The 25,092-nt window shown below is 43.6% G+C and overlaps 1 protein-coding gene across 4 annotated transcripts in view; it reads left to right on the top strand.

Moving 5' to 3' along the window:
• Window positions 1-25,092, top strand: part of LOC110505435 (runt-related transcription factor 3) — a 76,693-nt gene that overhangs the window by 13,442 nt on the left and 38,159 nt on the right. For all 4 annotated transcript variants that reach the window (XM_036962235.2, XM_036962236.2, XM_036962234.2 and 1 more), the window contains exon 3: window positions 24,549-24,790. In XM_036962235.2, the coding sequence (XP_036818130.1) occupies window positions 24,549-24,790 (242 nt within the window). The remainder of the gene's footprint in view (window positions 1-24,548; window positions 24,791-25,092) is intronic.

Below are 25,092 nucleotides of genomic sequence, written 5' to 3'. Positions count from 1 at the left end.
TCTGAAACTCTTCTCACGGACACACACACACATTTACACACATACATACACAACATACAGACACACACATACAGACTTTGAGTCAGAGAGGAGTGATGTACAGTGTGTCAACGTGATGACCATATCATTCTCTCTCTCTCTCTCTCTCTCTCTCTCTCTCTCTCTCTCTCTCTCTCTCTCTCTCTCTCTCTCTCTCAATCCCGTCTGACCTCAGTGTAATAATCTGTAAGAGCTCACAGATGGCCTCCTGCTGCTTTTATCACAGTCAAGGACAACCCACAGTTGGAGTAAACGCAGACTTGAAATGACTAATACTGGTGTAGTAAATTTACAAACAGAATTTTTGAAAACCTAAATTATAACAGAGATTTGATTGTACATGCATATTTATTTAGTTTTGTTTGCATTGGAAAAATACAGGTTGTATTAATGTGATGAAAGCCGTCCTACCTGGCAGTGGTGAGAATTCAGGTACTATCACCTCTTACATGCTGTCATACACAAACCAGACCATCACCAGAGAGTTAAACCACTGACATTTAAAGCCTCACAAACCAGACCATCACTAGAGAGTTAAACCACTGAGATTTAAAGCCTCACAAACCAGAACATCACCAGAGAGTTAAACCACTGAGATTTCAAGCCTCACAAACCAGAACATCACCAGAGAGTTAAACCACTGAGATTTAAAGCCTCACAAACCAGAACATCACCAGAGAGTTAAACCACTGAGATTTAAAGCCTCACAAACCAGAACATCACCAGAGAGTTAAACCACTGAGATTTAAAGCCTCACAAACCAGACCATCACTAGAGAGTTAAACCACTGAGATTTAAAGCCTCACAAACCAGAACATCACCAGAGAGTTAAACCACTGAGATGTAAAGCCTGACAAACCAGAACATCACCAGAGAGTTAAACCACTGAGATTTAAAGCCTCACAAACCAGAACATCACCAGAGAGTTAAACCACTGACATTTAAAGCCTCACAAACCAGAACATCACCAGAGAGTTAAACCACTGAGATTTAAAGCCTCACAAACCAGACCATCACCAGAGAGTTAAACCACTGAGATTTAAAGCCTCACAAACCAGAACATCACCAGAGAGTTAAACCACTGAGATTTAAAGCCTCACAAACCAGAACATCACCAGAGAGTTAAACCACTGAGATTTAAAGCCTCACAAACTCCTCTTTTTGCGGCCACAACCTACACTGAACCTTAATTTCACCATCAACACAAAACCTCTTATCTTCACACCATCTCATCCACCATCCCCTTGGCTTTCACGCACGATAAAGACTACTGCAGGGCTACCTCTGCTAACTTAACCAACCCAGCAGAAAGTTGTGTGTTACATGTAGCTAGGGACCAACCGAGGCTCCTTTAATCAGCATAATGACACAGCGAACAGTCAGCCAGTCAGTCAGTCAGTCAGCGAGCGTTTGATCAGGCTAATCACCACACGACAAGCCAGACTCTAGCCTCCTAATTTGGTTTATAAACGCTCACTGTTGTCGTCGTTAGCCTGTCGTTAGCCTGGCCCGCCCTGGCGCTGAGGAGCCCGAGGGGCCAAACACAGCAATCAGAGGATTAGCGAGCAGTTAGGGCTCCTCAGAGGCTCTGAGTCACAGAGAGAGTGAGGAAAGTACGCTACATTGCACTGCATGGGGCAGGGTGCTAACCACTCATGGGCAACATCACTAGTGATTAGTCACAAAGATTATGAGAGGAAACATTCAGCCACATGGACACATGGAACTCATAGAGAGACAGAGAGAGCTGCATGCAATGGAGAGAGACAGTGTCCGTCTGTCCGGACACAGTAAAAGTTCAGAGAAGAGACGAGAGTTCAAGTAAAATCACAGTGATGACAGCTGGTCTCTTCTCTTCTCATGATTTCATTCAAACTCAATTGGGTTCAATTTGATGATTGACAGTAATGATTTTGTGTTCAAAGGAGTGGTTTTATTGCAGGTGATGAAAATAATGTATGTCTGTGAAACTCTTTAAACTCTCTGACTGAGAGGAGCCACACCCTTCCTGCATCGGAATGAAAGCCTTCAGGCCCAGTGCAGTCGCTCGCTGCTTTCAGAGTTGTCTCAAGTCTGCAGTGGAAAGTACCATGGACAGTTGTCAGGAAACAGGCGCTGGGTCACTGTTTTATTCTAGTCTCGCTCTCCAGTGAGCTAGACAGGGCCGAGGAGATTGAACTCCAGTGAAGAGAAATACATGCGATTTCAATATCTAGAAATTCTTTGAGGCGTCTTTACACTTGAATGTGTGACAGAACCTGGGATGACCTCCGTTAAATACCCAAACAAGGATGAAGGAGTTTAACAGGGCAGGGTGGCTGCTTAGACAGCAAATGAGATAGTGAGTGATTGAGTGAGTGAGTGAGTGAGTGAGTGAGTGAGTGAGTGAGTGAGTGAGTGAGTAGACAGTACAGACAGTGGTGGAAAAAGTACCCAATTGTCATACTTGAGTAAAAGTAAAGATACTTGACTCAAGTGAAATAGTGAAATTGAAAGTCACCCAGTAAAATACTACTTGATTAAGAGTCTAAAAGTATTTGGTTTTGAATATATTTAAGTATTAAAAATAAATATAATTTCTTCAAATATATAAAAAAATCATTATATTAGGCAAACAAGAATGCATTTTTATTTGTTTATTTGCAGATAGCCAAGGGCACACTCCAACACTCAGACATCATTTACATTACTTAAGTTATACTTTTAAGTATTTTTACTTAAATGTATTGTATTTTACAGTAGGCACCAATGTGTTAGAGTGTCCTGAAGGCAAAGGGCGTGGTGGCCAGTTTATGGTCCAAAATGTATTTAACAACATGAACCAAAGATTATCATATTGGCACAGTCAGGATTGTTTGGTGAATTCCTCACCAGACAGCCTTTTTCTTCTTAGCAGTCATACCACTCATACCTTGTCTTGTTCCTTCATATTTCCATGGGGACAGCCTATACTCAACAAAAAAATAAAAACATGTGGCTTTTGTTGCAGGAAGGAATGAACAACAGCATTCCGTGAGTAACCACATGAAAGGTTCCTCTGGCCATGGAGGCAGGCTCCCCTGCCTCCTGCTGACACGACTGTGACTAATTAACTAGAGAACAGAACTGACACTCCAGTCTATACATCCTCTTTCCTCTCCACCTCTCCTCCCCTTTCTTCAGCTCTCCTCTCCCCAATCTCCATCTTTCTTCTCTTCTCTTCTCCTCTCCTCTGCTCCCCTCTCCTCATCCACACTGTTTAATTGTACAGGGCTCCTCTCTGGGTTCCGGCAGAGGGGACAGCCACACACGAGGACAAAGGGGCATTGTCTGCTGGTGAAAATGTGGTTAACAGGCCCGGCTATAATGGCTTGGCGGCTGTTGGCAGCCATGCACACTTCCTAATATTCGGTTCACATGCGATTTCATTTGGGAAAAAACTGAGTTATGGGGCTTTGCCTTTGTGCGAGAGGGACGCCTCAACTTATTTTCAGAGCCGGCGGGCTAGGGTTCACCCCTCGCTGGGTCTCTCATTGCGCTTCTATATTTGTGTGCGATGTCGAGCTCCAGGATCACAGACATACTCCCATTTTGGCAGGGGGAAGGGAAACAATGTCTCTGTTTGCCAGTCAAATGTGTTTGGCTGTCAGACTGAAAGGCTTCCAGAGCTCCGAGCTGTCTCCTCTTCTCGTCAGGGTGACATGTTTGATCTCTCAGAGACCATTTAATACACAGAGGGAAGTTCAACTGCTGGGTGGTTTGATAGGCAGTGCTGTGCAGCAGCGCACCAGGCAGCAGCTCAGAGAGGAAAGGGTTGCTCACCTCACTGTGGACAGTCTGGATGTAATCACAGTGTCTGTACACTGAATCTATAAATGTCTCATGGCATTACTTTTGTCCCTGCCCACCAGAGGTGTGTGGTTACCCAGTGTGGAGTGTGAGGAAGTGCAGCATCAGTGAGCTAACAGGTCTTGGGGCTGTGTTGAGTACAGGGGTGGTGATGCAGTGCGTAATGACTTCACAAACGTGGGCCACGTCTAGCCACAGTTACACATCGAGAAGTTGTTTGTTGGATTGGTGAAATGGTGGGCGAGGACTTCATCGAATCATGCCACAGTCTCACAGTACAGTGTGTGGGACGTGGGGCGGAGGTGGGGGGGATTGATATGGTGACCTCATAAACATGCGCCACAATCACACATAGCAAACCAGCGTGGTGGAGTGTTAGAGTGGTGGAGTGTTAGTGGTGGAGTGTTAGTGGTGGAGTGTTATAGTGGTGGAGTGGTGGAGTGTTAGAGTGGTGGAGTGTTACTGTGGTGGGGTGTTAGAGTGGTGGAGTGTTAGTAGTAGAATGTTAGTGATGGAGTGGTGGAGTGTTAGAGTGTTGAGTGTGAGAGTGGTGGAGTGTTAGTGTGGTGGAGTGTTAGTGTGGTGGAGTGTTAGTAGTAGAACGTTAGTGGTGGAGTTTTAGAGTGGTGGAGTGTTAGAGTGGTTGAGTGTTAGTGTGGTAGAGTGGTAGTGTGGTGGAGTTTTAGAGTGGTGGAGTGTTAGTAGTAGAATGTTACTGGTGGAGTGGTGGAGTGTTAGAGTGGTTGAGTGTTAGTGTGGTGGAGTTTTAGAGTGGTGGAGTGTTAGAGTGGTTGAGTGTTAGTGTGGTAGAGTGGTAGTGTGGTGGAGTTTTAGAGTGGTGGAGTGTTAGTAGTAGAATGTTACTGGTGGAGTGGTGGAGTGTTAGAGTGGTTGAGTGTTAGTGTGGTGGAGTTTTAGAGTGGTGGAGTGTTTGTAGTAGAATGTTACTGGTGGAGTGGTGGAGTGTTAGAGTGGTTGAGTGTTAGAGTGGTGGAGTGTTAGTAGTAGAATGTTAGTGGTGGAGTGGTGGAGTGTTAGAGTGGTGGAGTGTTAGAGTGGTGGAGTGTTAGTGGTGGAGTGTCAGAGTGGTGGAGTGTTAGTGGTGGAGTGTCAGAGTGGGGGAGTGTTAGAGTGGTGGAGTGTTAGTGTGGTGGAGTGTTAGTGTGGTGGAGTGGTGGAGGGTTGGAGCGGTGGAGTGTTAGAGTTGTGGAGTTTTAGAGTGGTGGAGTTTTAGAGTGGTGAAGTGGTGGGGTGTTAGAGTGGTGGAGTGTTAGTAGTAGAATGTTAGTGTTAGAGTGGTGGAGTGTTAGAGTGGTGGAGTGTTAGTGATGGAGTGTTAGTGGTGGAGTGTCAGAGTGGTGGAGTGTTATAGTGGTGGAGTGTTAGTGGGGTGGAGTGTTAGAGTGGTGGAGTTTTAGAGTGGTGGAGTGTTAGAGTGGTGGAGTGTTAGTGTGGTGGAGTGTTAGTGTGGTAGAGTGGTGGAGTGTTAGTGTGGTGGAATGGTGGAGTTGTGGAGTGTTAGAGTGGTGAAATGTTAGAGTGGTGGAGTTTTAGAGTGGTGGAGTGTTAGTAGTAGAATGTTAGTGTTAGAGTGGTGGAGTGTTAAAGTGGTGGAGTGTTAGTGGTGGAGTGTTAGTGGTGGAGTGTCAGAGTGGTGGAGTGTCAGAGTGGTGGAGTGTCAGAGTGGTGGAGTGTTAGTGGGGTGGAGTGTTAGAGTGGTGGAGTTTTAGAGTGGTGGAGTGTTAGAGTGGTGTAGTGTTAGTGTGGTGGAGTGTTAGTGTGGTAGAGTGGTGGAGTGGTGGAGTGTTAGTGTGGTGGAATGGTGGAGTTGTGGAGTGTTAGAGTGGTAGAGTGTTAGTAGTAGAATGTTAGTGGTGGAGTGTTAGAGTGGTGGAGTGTTAGAGTGGTGGAGTTTTAGAATGGTGGAGTGTTAGTGTGGTGGAGTGTTAGTGTGGTGGAGTGTTAGTGTTAGTGTGGTAGAGTGGTGGAGTGTTAGTGTGGTGGAATGGTGGAGTTGTGGAGTGTTAGAGTGGTGAAATGTTAGAGTGGTGGAGTTTTAGAGTGGTGGAGTGTTAGTAGTAGAATGTTAGTGTTAGAGTGGTGGAGTGTTAAAGTGGTGGAGTGTTAGTGGTGGAGTGTTAGTGGTGGAGTGTCAGAGTGGTGGAGTGTCAGAGTGGTGGAGTGTCAGAGTGGTGGAGTGTTAGTGGGGTGGAGTGTTAGAGTGGTGGAGTTTTAGAGTGGTGGAGTGTTAGAGTGGTGTAGTGTTAGTGTGGTGGAGTGTTAGTGTGGTAGAGTGGTGGAGTGGTGGAGTGTTAGTGTGGTGGAATGGTGGAGTTGTGGAGTGTTAGAGTGGTAGAGTGTTAGTAGTAGAATGTTAGTGGTGGAGTGTTAGAGTGGTGGAGTGTTAGAGTGGTGGAGTTTTAGAATGGTGGAGTGTTAGTGTGGTGGAGTGTTAGTGTGGTGGAGTGTTAGTGTTAGTGTGGTGGAGTGTTAGAGTGGTGGAGTTTTAGAGTGGTGGAGTTTTGGAGTGGTGGAGTGTTAGTGTGGTGGAGTGTTAGTGTGGTGGAGTGTTAGTGTGGTGGAGTGTTACTGATTTGGAGTGTTAGAGTGGTGGAGTGTTAGAGTGGTGGAGTGTTACTGTGGTGGGGTGGTGGAGTGGTGGAGTGTTAGAGTGGTGGAGTGTTAGAGTGATGGAATGTTAGAGTGATGGAGTGTTAGAGTGGTGTAGTGTTAGTGTGGTGGAGTGTTAGTGTGGTAGAGTGGTGGAGTGGTGGAGTGTTAGTGTGGTGGAATGGTGGAGTTGTGGAGTGTTAGAGTGGTAGAGTGTTAGTAGTAGAATGTTAGTGGTGGAGTGTTAAAGTGGTGGAGTTTTAGAGTGGTGGAGTTTCAGAGTGGTGGAGTTTTGGAGTGGTGGAGCGTTAGTGTGGTGGAGTGTTAGTGTTAGTGTGGTGGAGTGTTAGAGTGGTGGAGTTTTAGAGTGGTGGAGTTTTGGAGTGGTGGAGTGTTAGTGTGGTGGAGTGTTAGTGTTGGTGGAGTGTTAGTGTGGTGGAGTGTTAGTGTGGTGGAGTGTTACTGATTTGGAGTGTTAGAGTGGTGGAGTGTTAGAGTGGTGGAGTGTTACTGTGGTGGGGTGGTGGAGTGGTGGAGTGTTAGAGTGGTGGAGTGTTAGAGTGGTGGAGTGTTAGATTGGTGGAGTGTTAGTAGTAGAATGTTAGTGGTGGAATGGTGGAGTGTTAGAGTGGTGGAGTGTTACTGTGGTGGGGTGGTGGAGTGGTGGAGTGTTAGAGTGGTGGAGTGTTAGAGTGGTGGAGTGTTAGAGTGGTGGAGTGTTAGATTGGTGGAGTGTTAGTAGTAGAATGTTAGTGGTGGAATGGTGGAGTGTTAGAGTGGTGGAGTTTTAGAGTGGTGGAGTTTATGAGTGGTGGAGTGGTGGAGTTTTAGAGTGGTGGAGTGTTAGAGTGGTGGAATGTCAGAGTGGTGGAGTGTCCGAGTGGTGGAGTGTTAGAGTGGTGGAGTGTTAGAGTGGTGGAGTGTTAGTAGTAGAATGTTAGTGGTAGAGTGCTGGAGTGTTAGAGTGGTTGAGTGGTAGAGTGGTAGAGTGGTAGAGTGGTGGAGTGTTAGAGTGGTGGAGTGTTATAGTGATGGAATGTCAGAGTGGTGGAGTGTTAGAGTGGTGGAGTGTTACTGATTTGGAGTGTTAGAGTGGTGGAGTGTTAGAGTGGTGGAGTGTTACTGTGGTGGGGTGGTGGAGTGGTGGAGTGTTAGAGTGGTGGAGTGTTAGAGTGATGGAATGTTAGAGTGGTGGAGTGTTATTAGTAGAATGTTAGTGGTGGAGTGGTGGAGTGTTAGAGTGATGGAGTGTTAGAGTGGTGGAGTGTTAGAGTGGTGGAGTGTTAGAGTGGTGGAGTGTTAGATTGGTGGAGTGTTAGTAGTAGAATGTTAGTGGTGGAATGGTGGAGTGTTAGAGTGGTGGAGTTTTAGAGTGGTGGAGTTTATGAGTGGTGGAGTGGTGGAGTTTAGAGTGTTAGTGTGAGTGTTAGAGTGTTGAGTGTGAGAGTGGTGGAGTGTTAGTGTGGTGGAGTGTTAGTGTGGTGGAGTGTTAGTAGTAGAACGTTAGTGGTGGAGTTTTAGAGTGGTGGAGTGTTAGAGTGGTTGAGTGTTAGTGTGGTAGAGTGGTAGTGTGGTGGAGTTTTAGAGTGGTGGAGTGTTAGTAGTAGAATGTTACTGGTGGAGTGGTGGAGTGTTAGAGTGGTTGAGTGTTAGTGTGGTGGAGTTTTAGAGTGGTGGAGTGTTAGAGTGGTTGAGTGTTAGTGTGGTAGAGTGGTAGTGTGGTGGAGTTTTAGAGTGGTGGAGTGTTAGTAGTAGAATGTTACTGGTGGAGTGGTGGAGTGTTAGAGTGGTTGAGTGTTAGTGTGGTGGAGTTTTAGAGTGGTGGAGTGTTTGTAGTAGAATGTTACTGGTGGAGTGGTGGAGTGTTAGAGTGGTTGAGTGTTAGAGTGGTGGAGTGTTAGTAGTAGAATGTTAGTGGTGGAGTGGTGGAGTGTTAGAGTGGTGGAGTGTTAGAGTGGTGGAGTGTTAGTGGTGGAGTGTCAGAGTGGTGGAGTGTTAGTGGTGGAGTGTCAGAGTGGGGGAGTGTTAGAGTGGTGGAGTGTTAGTGTGGTGGAGTGTTAGTGTGGTGGAGTGGTGGAGGGTTGGAGCGGTGGAGTGTTAGAGTTGTGGAGTTTTAGAGTGGTGGAGTTTTAGAGTGGTGAAGTGGTGGGGTGTTAGAGTGGTGGAGTGTTAGTAGTAGAATGTTAGTGTTAGAGTGGTGGAGTGTTAGAGTGGTGGAGTGTTAGTGATGGAGTGTTAGTGGTGGAGTGTCAGAGTGGTGGAGTGTTATAGTGGTGGAGTGTTAGTGGGGTGGAGTGTTAGAGTGGTGGAGTTTTAGAGTGGTGGAGTGTTAGAGTGGTGGAGTGTTAGTGTGGTGGAGTGTTAGTGTGGTAGAGTGGTGGAGTGTTAGTGTGGTGGAATGGTGGAGTTGTGGAGTGTTAGAGTGGTGAAATGTTAGAGTGGTGGAGTTTTAGAGTGGTGGAGTGTTAGTAGTAGAATGTTAGTGTTAGAGTGGTGGAGTGTTAAAGTGGTGGAGTGTTAGTGGTGGAGTGTTAGTGGTGGAGTGTCAGAGTGGTGGAGTGTCAGAGTGGTGGAGTGTCAGAGTGGTGGAGTGTTAGTGGGGTGGAGTGTTAGAGTGGTGGAGTTTTAGAGTGGTGGAGTGTTAGAGTGGTGTAGTGTTAGTGTGGTGGAGTGTTAGTGTGGTAGAGTGGTGGAGTGGTGGAGTGTTAGTGTGGTGGAATGGTGGAGTTGTGGAGTGTTAGAGTGGTAGAGTGTTAGTAGTAGAATGTTAGTGGTGGAGTGTTAGAGTGGTGGAGTGTTAGAGTGGTGGAGTTTTAGAATGGTGGAGTGTTAGTGTGGTGGAGTGTTAGTGTGGTGGAGTGTTAGTGTTAGTGTGGTAGAGTGGTGGAGTGTTAGTGTGGTGGAATGGTGGAGTTGTGGAGTGTTAGAGTGGTGAAATGTTAGAGTGGTGGAGTTTTAGAGTGGTGGAGTGTTAGTAGTAGAATGTTAGTGTTAGAGTGGTGGAGTGTTAAAGTGGTGGAGTGTTAGTGGTGGAGTGTTAGTGGTGGAGTGTCAGAGTGGTGGAGTGTCAGAGTGGTGGAGTGTCAGAGTGGTGGAGTGTTAGTGGGGTGGAGTGTTAGAGTGGTGGAGTTTTAGAGTGGTGGAGTGTTAGAGTGGTGTAGTGTTAGTGTGGTGGAGTGTTAGTGTGGTAGAGTGGTGGAGTGGTGGAGTGTTAGTGTGGTGGAATGGTGGAGTTGTGGAGTGTTAGAGTGGTAGAGTGTTAGTAGTAGAATGTTAGTGGTGGAGTGTTAGAGTGGTGGAGTGTTAGAGTGGTGGAGTTTTAGAATGGTGGAGTGTTAGTGTGGTGGAGTGTTAGTGTGGTGGAGTGTTAGTGTTAGTGTGGTGGAGTGTTAGAGTGGTGGAGTTTTAGAGTGGTGGAGTTTTGGAGTGGTGGAGTGTTAGTGTGGTGGAGTGTTAGTGTGGTGGAGTGTTAGTGTGGTGGAGTGTTACTGATTTGGAGTGTTAGAGTGGTGGAGTGTTAGAGTGGTGGAGTGTTACTGTGGTGGGGTGGTGGAGTGGTGGAGTGTTAGAGTGGTGGAGTGTTAGAGTGATGGAATGTTAGAGTGATGGAGTGTTAGAGTGGTGTAGTGTTAGTGTGGTGGAGTGTTAGTGTGGTAGAGTGGTGGAGTGGTGGAGTGTTAGTGTGGTGGAATGGTGGAGTTGTGGAGTGTTAGAGTGGTAGAGTGTTAGTAGTAGAATGTTAGTGGTGGAGTGTTAAAGTGGTGGAGTTTTAGAGTGGTGGAGTTTCAGAGTGGTGGAGTTTTGGAGTGGTGGAGCGTTAGTGTGGTGGAGTGTTAGTGTTAGTGTGGTGGAGTGTTAGAGTGGTGGAGTTTTAGAGTGGTGGAGTTTTGGAGTGGTGGAGTGTTAGTGTGGTGGAGTGTTAGTGTTGGTGGAGTGTTAGTGTGGTGGAGTGTTAGTGTGGTGGAGTGTTACTGATTTGGAGTGTTAGAGTGGTGGAGTGTTAGAGTGGTGGAGTGTTACTGTGGTGGGGTGGTGGAGTGGTGGAGTGTTAGAGTGGTGGAGTGTTAGAGTGGTGGAGTGTTAGATTGGTGGAGTGTTAGTAGTAGAATGTTAGTGGTGGAATGGTGGAGTGTTAGAGTGGTGGAGTGTTACTGTGGTGGGGTGGTGGAGTGGTGGAGTGTTAGAGTGGTGGAGTGTTAGAGTGGTGGAGTGTTAGAGTGGTGGAGTGTTAGATTGGTGGAGTGTTAGTAGTAGAATGTTAGTGGTGGAATGGTGGAGTGTTAGAGTGGTGGAGTTTTAGAGTGGTGGAGTTTATGAGTGGTGGAGTGGTGGAGTTTTAGAGTGGTGGAGTGTTAGAGTGGTGGAATGTCAGAGTGGTGGAGTGTCCGAGTGGTGGAGTGTTAGAGTGGTGGAGTGTTAGAGTGGTGGAGTGTTAGTAGTAGAATGTTAGTGGTAGAGTGCTGGAGTGTTAGAGTGGTTGAGTGGTAGAGTGGTAGAGTGGTAGAGTGGTGGAGTGTTAGAGTGGTGGAGTGTTATAGTGATGGAATGTCAGAGTGGTGGAGTGTTAGAGTGGTGGAGTGTTACTGATTTGGAGTGTTAGAGTGGTGGAGTGTTAGAGTGGTGGAGTGTTACTGTGGTGGGGTGGTGGAGTGGTGGAGTGTTAGAGTGGTGGAGTGTTAGAGTGATGGAATGTTAGAGTGGTGGAGTGTTATTAGTAGAATGTTAGTGGTGGAGTGGTGGAGTGTTAGAGTGATGGAGTGTTAGAGTGGTGGAGTGTTAGAGTGGTGGAGTGTTAGAGTGGTGGAGTGTTAGATTGGTGGAGTGTTAGTAGTAGAATGTTAGTGGTGGAATGGTGGAGTGTTAGAGTGGTGGAGTTTTAGAGTGGTGGAGTTTATGAGTGGTGGAGTGGTGGAGTTTTAGAGTGGTGGAGTGTTAGAGTGGTGGAATGTCAGAGTGGTGGAGTGTCCGAGTGGTGGAGTGTTAGAGTGGTGGAGTGTTAGAGTGGTGGAGTGTTAGTAGTAGAATGTTAGTGGTAGAGTGCTGGAGTGTTAGAGTGGTTGAGTGGTAGAGTGGTAGAGTGGTAGAGTGGTAGAGTGGTGGAGTGTTAGAGTGGTGGAGTGTTATAGTGATGGAATGTCAGAGTGGTGGAGTGTTAGAGTGGTGGAGTGTTAGAGTGGTGGAGTGTTAGTGGTAGAATGTTAGTGGTGGAGTGTTAGAGTGGTGGAGTGTTAGTAGTAGAATGTTACTGGTGGAGTGCTGGAGTGTTAGAGTGGTTGAGTTTTAGAGTGGTTGAGTGTTAGAGTGGTGGAGTGTTAGTGATGGAGTGTTAGAGTGGTGGAGTGTTAGTAGTAGAATGTTAGTGGTGGCGAGGTGGAGTGGTGGAGTGTTAGAGTGGTGGAGCTTTAGAGTGTTGGAGTGTTAGAGTGTTGGAGTGTGGAGTGTTAGTAGTAGAATTTTAGTGGTGGAGTGGTGGAGTGTTACTGTGGTGGGGTGGTGGAGTGGTGGAGTGTTAGTGGTAGAATGTTAGTGGTGGAGTGTTAGAGTGATGGAGTGTTAGTGGTAGAATGTTAGTGGTGGAGTGTTAGAGTGATGGAGATTTAGAGTGGTGGAGTTTTAGAGTGGTGGAATGTTAGAGTGGTGGAGTGTTATTAGTAGAATGGTAGTGGTGGAGTGTTACTGTGGTGGAGTTTTAGAGTGGTGGAGTTTTAGAGTGGTGGAGTGTTAGAGTGATGGAGTGTTAGAGTGGTGGAGTGTTAGTAGTCGAATGTTAGTGGTGGAGTGGTGGAGTTTTAGAATGGTGGACTATTAGAGTGTTGGAGTGTTAATGGTAGAATGTTAATGGTCGAGTGGTGGAGTGTTCGAGTGGTGGAGTGTTAGTAGTAGAATGTTAGTGGTGGAGTGGTGGAGTTTTAGAATGGTGGACTATTAGAGTGTTGGAGTGTTAATAGTAGAATGTTAGTGGTGGAGTGGTGGAGTGTTATTAGTAGAATGTTAGTGGTGGAGCATTAGAGTGTTAGAGTGGTGGAGTGTTAGTGGTAGAATGTTAGTGGTGGAGTGGTGGAGTGTTAGTGGTAGAATGTTAGTGGTGGAGCGTTAGAGTGGTGGAGTTTTAGAGTGGTTGAGTGTTATTAGTAGAATGTTAGTGGTGGAGTGGTGGAGTGTTCGAGTGTTAGAGTGTTGGTGTGTTAATGGTAGAATGTTAGTGGTGGAGTGGTGGAGTGTTAGTGGTAGAATGTTAATGGTGGAGTGTTAGAGTGTTAGAGTGGTGGAGTGTCAGTGGTAGAATGTTAGTGGTGGAGTGTTAGAGTGGTGAAGTTTAGAGTGGTGGAGTGTTAGAGTGTTAGAGTGGTGGAGTGTTAGTGGTAGAATGTTAGTGGTGGAGTGTTAGAGTGGTGAAGTTTAGAGTGGTGGAGTGTTAGTGGTGGAGTGTTGGAGTTTTAGAGTGGTGGGGTGGTGGAGTGGTGGACGATGGCTTGATAAACATGCATCAACAGCCCAGCAATAGCCCGAAGCAGCAGACATATCTACCTTTATCTGACCTTAGCTCGATTCACAGAATTCCTCACCAGTGGCTCAATTATGCCTATTAACAATGATTAAGCAAAGCAAATTTTAAGGAAAGTAACTAAAGGGAATTTGGTCGCAAGAATAACTGTCAAAGAAATAGAATATCGGTATGTTCATAATATCCTTTTAGCCTATTTGTGCGATGCGCAACAAAACACATTCTGAAAACTCTACCACACAGACATAGAATTGGAGCTGCCTCCCTGTCCCAAGCGGTTCCCTGGCCATGGCCTCAGCCTGCGTGTGGTAGCTGAGGCTAGCTGGAGCTGTGATCTGGCTCCGGCACGGCTCTGGCAGTGGTGTGGAATGGCAGTTAAACTGTCACTGGGAGGAACTATAAATCTGCTGCTGAAGGTGAATGTAGAGTGATGCTGCTGCTGCCACAGGTGTGCTGCCTGCCAGTTAGTTCCTCTGTATTCTACAGCCGTCTGTCTACCGTATCTCCCCCATCCAGAGGAGGCTAGGATCACGGCTCCTGTAGCCGGACACAGTTGGCTGAGGCTAGCCAGAGTGAGTCAGCCAGTCGGGGGTGTGTGTGTGTCTGTGTGTTGGGGGTGGGGGTGGGGCTGCTGTCACTTTGGCAATGCCGAGGCACATATTGCAGCGATTACCACAGCGGAAAAATGTTTTTCTGCAACATGCAATTACTACAGATTACAGATTGCCTTCCTTGCATCAGAAGAACTCACCAGAGAGAGGAAGAAACACTGGGATGGGTGCCTGCACAGACAGACAAACTTCTAGACAGACAAAGAGACAAAGAAAAAAGAGAAATGATTACAAGTCATACTAAAAAACCTCAAACGATGGATGAGTTGGTGCATTCATGAGACACATTTAGAGACTAAGGTCATGGACAGTTAGGGCCAAGTAAGGATCACTCTAAATACAATCAGCTACTTCACCATGAAGCTAAATATTCCTATTGGAGGATAAACAAGTCTCTTCAAGTTTGCAGAGTGCAGAAGTTGAAGTGTATGATTTACCAATTACAAAATGACGTCAATGTATACAAAACATGGTTCAAAGCCTAATCAGACGTGGCAGTATAACGGAGTGGATGAGGCAACCTTCAGGTCAGGTCATCAGTCTACTGCCCTCAACAATACATCATCCTGGATCCGCTAGCTCGGCAAGAAAGGGCCCACAACTCACACGCAACCAACTGGATCAAAACTCAACCAAACGTGCTCCTATAATAACACAGCTCTTTTCGTGACTTTATCATCCAATGGTACTCTTAGTGGCTTTCCAATGAATAAACACCATGCATAACCACATCACAGCCTTCTAACTGTCATCGTGGAGCGAGTGTACCCGACAGATGATGTGTGAGGGCGGACCAATGGTGACATGAGAGTTCACAGAGAGAGTCCTCAGGGCAGGCCTGGAGGTGTCCCCTTGAACTGCTACTAAAGGACAGGGGTGACAGGGGTGGGGTCTAACCACGGAGTAAACCCTACACCCTGATCTAAACCTTCAAATCAAACACGCACCACTTGAAACTATTTCTTACACAACATATTTGATCTGGTATTGATAAAGCATGTCAATGTGAGGTCACACTACCGACAAGTCAATTGATCTTTGTATACCTATAATTTTCATGCTACCAAATTGAATTATTATGCAATCGTTATAGTGTAGTACTTTTTTGTCTGGTTTAGTGCAGCCTTTAGAAGAATTGGACACATGCTAGGGTGTATCAGAGGGAGAGTATATGAGTACTAGTACAACAGAACATACAGTCACCTCACCCCTAGTCACGTCTGCAGCAGCCCCCTCTAGAGGAGAGGCTCCCTCTCTCTCTCTCGTCTCTCTCTCTCTTTATTAACATGGGACATGGGCTTTATTGACATGGTAAACATATGTTAACATTGTCAAAGCAAGTGAACTAGATAATAAACAAAAAAAAATCATAGTAAACATTACACTCACAAAAGTTCCAAAAGAATAAAGACACTACAAATGTCATATTATGTGTAAATAGTTAAAGTACAAAAGGTCAAATAAATAAACATAAATATGAGTTATATTTACAATGGTGTTTGTTCTTCACTGGTTGCCCTTTTCTTGTGGCAACAGCTCACAAATATTGCTGCTGTGATGGCACACTGTGGTATTTCACCCAATAGATATGGGAGTTTATCCAAATTTGGTTTGTTTTTATAATTATTTGTAGATCTGTGTAATCTGAGGGAAATATGTGTCTCTAATATGGTCATTGTGATAGTGTTGCGTTTAGGAGGTAGGTGTAGGAGTCAGGCGCAGGAGAGCAGAGATGTCTGAGAGGTGTACTTTAATAGGAAAGTCCACCAACACAAGAATGGCACAATCAAAAAAGGTACAACGCCCTCGACAACAGAGAACCCGCACAAACGCACGGAGGAACAAACAAAGTTCCGACAATAACACTCTTAAGAATCCGTGAAAACAAAGAACAGCATAACCTCACCGAGCACATCACAATGAAAGACAAATCCCGCACAAACCTAGGCAGGCAACAGGGTAAATATAAACACACAGAAATGAAAGCAAAGGAAACCAGGTGTGAAACAGAACCAAAGACAAAACAAAACAGAAAAGGAAAAAGTGATCGGTGATGGCTAGTAGACCGGCGACGCTGACCACCGAGCGCCGCCCGAACAGGGAGAGGAGCTACCTTCGGTAGAAGTCGTGACAGTCATACATTTGGCAGGAGGTTGGGAAGTGCAACTCAAATTCCACCTCATTTTGTGGGCAGAGTGCACATAGCCTGTCTTCTCTTGAGAGCTAGGTCTGCCTACGGTGGCCTTTCTCAATAGCAAGGCTATGCTCACTGAGTCTGTACATAGTCAAAACTTTCCTTAAGTTTGGGTCAGTCACAGTGGTCAGGTATTCTGCCACTGTGTACTCTCTGATTAGGGCCAAATAGCATTCTAGTTTGCTCTGTTTTTTTGTTAATTCTTTCCAGTGTGTCAAGTAATTATCTTTTTGTTTTCTCATGTGTTGGGCCTAATTGTGTTGCTGTCCTGGGGCTCTGTAGGGTGTGTTTGTGTTTGTGAACAGAGCCCCAGGACCAGCTTGCTTAGGGGACTCTTCTCCAGGTTCATCTCTCTGTATGTGATGGCTTTGTTATTAAAGGTTTGGGAATCGCTACCTTTTAGGTGGTTGCAGAATTTAACGTCTCTTTTCTGGATTTTGATAATTAGCGGGCATGGGCCTAATTCTGCTCTGCGTGCATTATTTGGTGTTTTACATTGTATACCGCGGATATTTTTGCAGAATTCTGCTTGCAATTTGGTGTTTGTCCTATTTCTCTCTCAAGTGCTGAGAGTTAAATGTCAAATGTCTCGGAGTGTGTTGAAAACAGTGATCTGAGTGGCCTCTTCATCGCAACCAATGTCTTCACTCATTTACTGTAGCTAGCTGTAAGGCCCAGAGACAAGACAGAGACAACCCCAGCCGCCATTATTTTACTTTAATAAGCCCTTGGCTACACTCCGCACCTTTTAAAACATGTAGGCTGTGGATTAAAGATGAATGAGCTGAATGTGCTGGTTGTCTATCTCTGCGACTGCACTATTTCAGCTCGTCATGCTTACATAGTAATTAGCGGCTGGTTTTGGAAATGTTACAGGCTCATTCATCAGTTTATGGGATATATATTCTGACTGCCTAAACGGATCCCCAATGAGACCGTGACTTTCTCATGAATCACATGCATATACTCAAGTGAAGGCCTACAGTATTCAATTTGTGATTTACCCCAAATTAGTTTAAAGTAATTAGAAAAGAAAGATTGTGTAATCTCAATAAAGGAGTAGTGGTGCTCGTATCTGAGGCAGCTAAATGGAACATTGTATGATGAAGGAGTAATTGGCTAACACTTTAGATCTGAGAAGGTATGATAAAAACTAGCAATGTGGTTCCTATTTGCTGGTCTACATCATAATGGACAACAATGACCACCAACTGCAATGTGCTGACACATTATATAATCATCATTTGAGAAAACATCAGCAATCGGAGATCAGAATCCCCATACAAAATGAAACAATCTTAAACCCAGTTTCTCTGTGAAGGATTACTTCTAAAAGTCTCTCTATAGTCTGTGTGTAAACATCCAAATGCTAGAATATGATTTGGCTTTGGGACGAGGGACAGAATGCTTTGATGACTTACGTCATGCTTGGAAGACTAATCACTGACACTCTTGTCATATCAAGCAGCAGAAGTCCATTTCATAGCAAACTGCATTTCAAAAACGACAACGGGTAAACAGCTCTGGCATTTCAACTATACCACAGAATTCATCATTGGTACAAAAAAATACCCTGATCCCAAATGTAGAGCTCATTTAATCCGAGAGGAATAAAACTTCATTTCATAGGAGTCGTCCATTCAGAACACTCATATTTCCACTGAGCAGAAAACCCCCGGCTGAAATTCGAGCAGACACTTTTCGGAAGGAATGCGTTCGGTGGGTTGAGGGCCAGACTCGCCCTGTAATTTGTGAATGTACAGAAATGTGCGACCGCCACAGCCGCTAAAGATAGAAATCTTTGTCTTATGTCATCATTTAACCTCAAACTATTTCTAATTGCCCCATAGCCCACTTTTTCAAAAGAAAAGATCCCCTCCAATGGCACATGTGCACACGCCTGAAAATAGCTTGTGTATTTATGTGGTTATTCATATACATATCGAGAATGAACATTTCACTTTTGTATCTCCTCACATATCTGAAAGTGTCTCCCCATCAAAGCCTCTTTAAAGTGACATCAGCCATGGGAGATATGGCTGGGTGGCGGGCATGATAGCGTTGGGTATAGGTTTACACCTCAAAGGCTTGTGTGGGTTTCTCAGCTAATGGGGATGATATTCAAACTATTAGCTTTTACATTCTGTCTCATTATTAGCCAAACCATATGAAAATGGAGAGGAAGAAAACTTTGCCACTCCCCTTGATCTTCCATGGTTTGGGGTGTTGGTTGGCGACTGCAGGGCAAGGCAGGCCTGAGTACGCTAATTTGAAAACATGGGAATGAAAGGGCTGAAAGTGTGATGCTTTCTCCTGTGATTTCTCTTCTGAAAACCTTGATGGTAATATGGTCCTAAGTTCTTGAAAACAGAGGGGGACAGAAGGGCTGGAGGTTTATATGCCAGTGCACAGTTCACAGTAAGAGTTGTTGTATGATTTAAAGGAGGAAACTTAAATGGGAATCTATTCATTTTGGTTGGAGCTCTCCCTAACCATTCTTACTCTAACCCCCCAAACTCTTTCCAAACTGGAGGCATGTAGTGTTTTGACTGGGCCTATAGAGGCTAGGGCTGAAAACTCTGGGTTTTAAAAGTAGAGGGTAAAAACTAGTCTAGCGTCTGCGTGAGGTGGGTCTGGGGTTAGACATCCTCCTGGAGTTCTGCGTTCGGTTGAGCTTAACCCACTTGGATCATTAAAAATCGTTCAGAGGCACGACAGGCTACGTCCTCAGAGTCTGTGTGGCTGAAACTATAGAAACTGCGTGTTGCAATGTAGGAGTATAAATATGACAGGAACCCGAAGCGCGTGTTACCGCTGCGCAGGGTAGCTGGTCGTGTGGTCATATATTAATAATAAATGGAGGCAGAAGGATGACTGAAATGTCGCCAATGTCATTGTCCCACTTTAGTTCTTTCATTGCCTCAAAATAGCGAACAATGATAGGCGATACTTTTGAAGACATGAGGTCCTGAAATATGCACCCTGCAGCTTCAGCTAATTTAGCCTACATTTTGAGATCATATAGCATTTACATTTTAAGATGTTATTATTATATTCAACAGTTGGTTGAATAGTGACTTTCTAACTACTCAGATAGAAACTCAGAAGATATTAGGCATATGAGTTTATAATTAGAAGAACGACCTGTTTTAGACAAATGTCCCTTGTTCTCCAAAAGCCAAAAGCCACAGGCCTTGATCTTTGAGGTCATTTGGCAATTAAGAATTTTCTCTCTTCGTAAAGAAACAGGTTTGCTGACAGCTCACCCCGTTGAGGGCTCACATCACTATGCAGTCTGCACTCTAGACAACCGCCTAGCAGAAGTGCCTTCAGAAAGTATTCAAACCCAATTTTGTTGTGTTACAAAGTGGCATTAAAATTGATTAAATTGTCATTCTAACATTTGTAAAAATATATCTATGAAAAATAAAACACTAATATATCTTGATTAGACAAGTAGTCAACCCACTGAGTCAATACATGTTAGAATCAGTCTTGCTGGGCAAGTCTCGAAGAGATTTGAACACCTGGATAGTACAATATTTGCACATTATTCTTTAAAAAATTATTCAAGCTCTGTCAAGTTGGTTGTTGATCATAGCTAGACAGCCATTTTCAAGTCTTGCCATAGATTTTCAAGCCGATTAAAAAAAAAAAAACTAGTCAACTCAGGAACATTCATGTTGGTAATCAATTCTATTATATATTTGGTCTTGTGTTTTAGGTTATTGTCCAGCTGAAATGTGCATTTGTCTCCCAGTATCTGCTAGAAAGGAGACTGAACCAGGTTTTCCTCTAGGATTTTGCCTGTGATTAGTTCTATTCCGTACATTTTTATCCTAAAAAACTTCATAGTCCTTGCAAATAAATGGCAAGCAGACCTATAACATGATGCATACACCACCATATTTGAAAACATGAACAGTGGTACTCAGTTATGTGTTGTATTTGCCACAAACATAATGCTTTGTATTCAGGACATAAAGTAAATCTATTTGACACATTTTTTTGCCGTTTTACTTTAGTGCATGTTTTTGAATATTTTTATTCTGTACGCAGCGTTTCCCAAACTCGCTCCTGGGGACTCCAAAGGGTGCACGTTTTGGTTTTTGCCCTAGTATTACACAGCAGATTCAAATAATTAAAGCTTGATAATGAGTTCATTATTTGAATCAGCTGTGTAGTGATAGGGCAAAAAACTAAACGTGCACCCCTTGGGGTCCTGAGGACCGAGTTTGGGAAAAACTGCTGTACAGGCTTCCTTCTTTTCACTGTCATGTAGGTTAGTATTGTGGAGTAACTACAATGTTGTTGATCCATCCTCAGTTTTCTCCTTTCACAGCCATTAAACTGTAACTGTTTTAAAGTCCCCATTGGCCTCATGGTGAAATCCCTGAGCTATTTCCTTCCTCTCTGGCAACTGAGTTAGGAAGGACACCTGTATCTTTGTAGTGACTGGGTGTATTGATACAACAGCCAACGTGTAATTAATAACTTCACCATGCTCAAAGGGATATTCAATGTCTGCTTTATTTTTTTACCCATCTACCAATAGGTGACCTTCTTTACAAGGCATTGGAAAATCACCCTGGAATTTGTGGTTGAGTTGAAATTCACTGCTTGACTGAGGGACCTTACAGATAATTGTATGTGTGGGGTACAGAGTAGCAGAGATGAGGTAGTCATTTAAAAAATCATGTTAAACACTATTATTGCACACTGAGTGAGTCCAAACAACTTACTATGTGACTTGTTAAGCACATTTTTACTCCTGAACTTATTCAGGCTTGCCATAACAAAGGGGTTGAATACTTATTGACTCAAGACATTTCAGCTTTTTTTAATTTGTATTAATTTGTACAATTTTCGAAAAACATCATTACATTTTGACATTATGTGGTATTGTGTGTAGGCCAGTGATTTAAAAAATCTAAATGCAATCAATTTTAAATTCAGGCCATATGTAACACAACGAAATGTGGAAAAAGTCTAGGGGTGTGAATACTGTCTATACAGTGCCTTCAGAAAGACAATGGCTGTGTGATAATTGTTATCAATGTGTTTGGCGCCAATTCGTGTCGTTAAAATATGATTTAAAATGGCTTCCCTTCTAACGGTCTCGGCCTTGGCAGGCGTGAAGAGTGTATAATTTTCTCATCCCATCTCCCTCGCCACTCTACCCGCAAGACTTTGGCTTCGTATCTGTCTGACTGACATCAGTATAATAAAGAAAATGAAGGGTACATCTAAACCCACTCCCATCCCTTCCTTACCACAATTTCCTTACTATCTAAAATAAAAAACAACAGAAGAAACGTACACGCGCTACACGCGCGCGCGCGCACGCACACAAACAAACACGCACACACACACACTTAGTATATTCAACATAAGTGGGAAAAATACATTTCAATTTACATTTAAATAGTCTTATTATGAGTAGTCTAATTATTGTCATGGATAATTATATATCAAACACTATTAACCTACATTAGTAATCGCATTGGGGATTCACTTCAGTAACGCAATAATATACAGCCTACTGCCTGCAACTAAACAGTACTTTGGAAAATTGAAGGTGAATAAATTGACCTTAGATCCACACTTTGGGAGGTAAATTGTAACAGCTTGCATCAATGAATCGTTGCAAGGTATTTATTCCATCCTTGGATGTGTTTTGTGTTATTCATTTCTGACATAATTCTGATGGGAGCGGTTTTTAATATCTTTGTGGTTTGTGTGCATCTATGGATCATTTAACACCACAAAATAGCCCCAACAATCAAATGCCTCTTGATTTAAAAAACAAGTTATCCACAAATATTTGACATTTCATTTTAATTTTGGATTTTGTATTAATATGTGCTCTAGGCCTATATCGAATGCGATTGTAGGTAATCTCCATAATGTTTTTTGCTTACTTTTGTATGCTTACTAAATAACTGCTATTTGATATGTGGTCTATACAGTCATATATTTGTTTATTCCATAATTTATTGTGCGTTGGACAAAATGGTAAATATCCCTCCATACACCTGCGGTGGAAAAAAGTCAAAATTCTAAAACAAAATCCACGTCCTTAATCGAAATGATCGGCTATGGGAGTAAAACAACACATTTATTCATAACTTCATTAGAAAGTAAAAGGTGACATTAAACGAATAAAGCTTGAGTGATTTTTACTTCCCCCTAGAAGCCTATACATCAATTCAGAAAATAATGTAAATGTCATTATTTGGGATCCCGAGTACAATTTCTGATGAATTTTCAACGTCAAAAAAACGGCAAGTTCGACACAGGTGATAGATAATAGGTCGTCTATGACTCACATTTTTTCGTCTTGGTGCAGGTATATAGTATATATGCTGTTATTTCTCATTTCTCTGATGGTATAAATGCCGTTTCTCTATCCAGACCCCCTCTGTACTGAAGGCAGGTCCATTTGACAAAGACAAATTGCGCCAACTAGCGCCTGCGAGCCATCATTGCCTGGGAAGGAGTGAACAGGGTGTGTCGTTTCTTGTGCAGTTCATAGTAACCTATTAATGGATGGAATTCCAATTAATAATTGCCTGTGGCTACTGTACTTGGCACAATTGTAGTTGTTATGTAAGCCTATTAGTTTCAATTTGGCGTGATCGAATGAAAGTGATAAGACAATTATATGTAATTATATAGGCTATATTTACAAAGATGCACCTACTATGCATATTGTGTCAAATGGAGGCCAATATTATTTATTTATAGTACTCATCATTAGCCTAATTCAGCCCATTTCCCTGGATATGATATTTTAAAAGGAAAAGAAAGAGAACAAAAAGTATATTGCTAATTCCACATATTATGTCAATAGGTCTCTAACCCTAGCAGCACTACGGTTCATTTAATCTAGCCCAAGCCTATTACTCTATTTTACATAATACTAAACCAAACACATTCATCCATAGATGCCTTTGATGTTCTCTGAAAAAAGCAGGAGTGAATTGCAGGGACAAGAATGGGAAAATCATATCAAATTCACAACTCATATTGATCAACCATATGTCATTTGAAAGGTGCATGAACTCCTGACATGATAAATAGCACATTGCAGTTGATTGACAATTATGCATTCAGATGTAGCAGCCTATTCATTTTAGTAAAACTACATTTTGCTAATAGTGAGTATAAGCCCATAACAATATCATAAGTAGACCTACGCTACATTATATGACTGGCCTACTTATCATCAAAATATGAATGATATATGTTTCCCTAAATGTCTCTTCTGCAGTCACCAAATTAATGCGCCAGCTTGAATTATTGTTATCTTTTCACACTGTATGTAAACACACTGCGGTGATGTGCTAATATAAGCAGAATGCATTATGTGATTCTATTTCTTCGAAGGTTTTTGCCGGTGTCATATATAGGCATAAAGAAGGAAGACTGATCAATCATAACACGACGTTTTTTAAAATCTTCAATAAACAAATAGGCCGAACTTTTATTTAGCATCACCATTCAGCCGCGATGCCGGATGTAATTTCAACACTATAATGAATGCATGAGAACAGTTGCTGTAATTTTACGTATAAATTTAGCCTAACTGTGCAAAACATTAAAACAACTAAGCACATAGTGTAGAAAAGCACAAGATACGTAGTCTGTCAATAATATATCGTGTGAGTATAACAGAGTAAGCAGAGAGCGCTTCACTTCGCTTATATTCCGGAGACGTTGATTGGTCTAATGAAAGAAAGCCCAACCCAGGCGACTCATTGGTCGAAGTCATCCGCACACTCCAACCACTAAACAGTAAAATGACTTGAGTAAATAATATCACGGCAGTCTTCACTCTCGCACCACCACTCAGTCAAGCGCCTATTTCAACCTAGAGAGAGAATAGTTCACAAGAAAATAGTTTTGGGATCTCGACTTACTTTTCAGTTTCATTAAGGATAATATGTGGCAAGTGGCAGGACATTTGATACCGAGGAACAAAAATCATTGAATAAAAAGAAACTTCTTCACTTGACGCCCGCGTGTAACCATCGGAATTCTTCGTCTCAAACTCTGCGTCGAGAACTGTGAATTACTGAGTACACTGTAGCCTACTTTGGCGAGACTCGATGAGCATAATTCAATTGAAGGAGCTCATTCAGTCACCGAGGGTGAAACAAGATTGAGAACATTCTGCTGTGAAGTTGAAGCGCAAACAAGCAGCACTCGAATCGTCAGCTTCCGTGAATATTGCAAAAACGACTGGATTTTATAGTTTGCCTTAGACCTTTATTTTTCTAATATGCGGCCAAAATTGTAGTGTGGAGGGGCGTCGCATCAAGTGCTGAATAGTGCAGAATAGAAAGTGAGCCATAGCATAGGCAACCAGAACAGAGCACAGTGAGAAAGAGGTTAGATCGGAGTTTGCGGTTTCTTGTTTTTGTTGTAGTCAGTGGGAAACAGAAACCAACTTGATGTTTGTCAGGTAGCTACATCCTGAGCAGATGATATAACACGCAACCATTAAACTGTATCGTCTCTGCAAGGTACGACATCTACTACACACACTGGACAGTCCAGGACTCATCGTGATAGATTAACCGGGGGCTGCGTGCGCTCAGCTACATCATCGCGTAAACCACTGGACTTCGCCGAGACCAAAGGAGCAAGTGTCAGAGAACGAGAAAATATACATATTAAAAAAAAGAGCCCCGAACACTCGTCAAAACCCCTAGAGAAGTGGCCGTGACCCAAGCTGTTGTGATGCATATTCCCGTAGACCCTACCACCACCAGACGGTTCACACCGCCCTCCACGTCGTTCCCCTGCAGCAAGATTGGAGACGGCAGCGGGACCATGGGCACCCCTGGACCGCTGAGGACACGACCCGAGGCCAGGAATGTGGTGGACGTCCTGTCAGACCACGCTGGCGAACTGGTCCGGACGGACAGCCCAAACTTCCTCTGCTCCGTGCTGCCCTCACACTGGAGGTGCAACAAGACACTCCCTGTGGCTTTCAAGGTAAGGCAAATTACTAATTACAAATGGGCACTTGTAAAATAATGAACGACCTAATGATGTATTACTGCTACCGCAGAATAATTTGAACTCAAGTGTCAAATGCCATTTTTATGTTTTCTTGAGCTTCACATAGCCAACAGGGCATAAACTGGCATTAGTATTACAAAGTTTACGCAGATCCATGTTATGTAATATAAATAATTTAATTAAATCAAGTTGTGAAAATCCTAGTGGCCTACCAAAGTGATAACTTGGCAGTAGCTTTTTTTTTGTTGCATTTGACCCAATTGAATATGACATTT

This window comes from Oncorhynchus mykiss, chromosome 25 (assembly GCF_057628025.1).
Source record: "Oncorhynchus mykiss isolate SJ-2025 chromosome 25, ASM5762802v1, whole genome shotgun sequence".
NCBI classification, from domain to species: domain Eukaryota; kingdom Metazoa; phylum Chordata; class Actinopteri; order Salmoniformes; family Salmonidae; genus Oncorhynchus; species Oncorhynchus mykiss.
The sequence above is the reverse complement of the archived record's forward strand: the minus strand, read 5'-3'. Positions and strand labels throughout refer to the sequence as shown.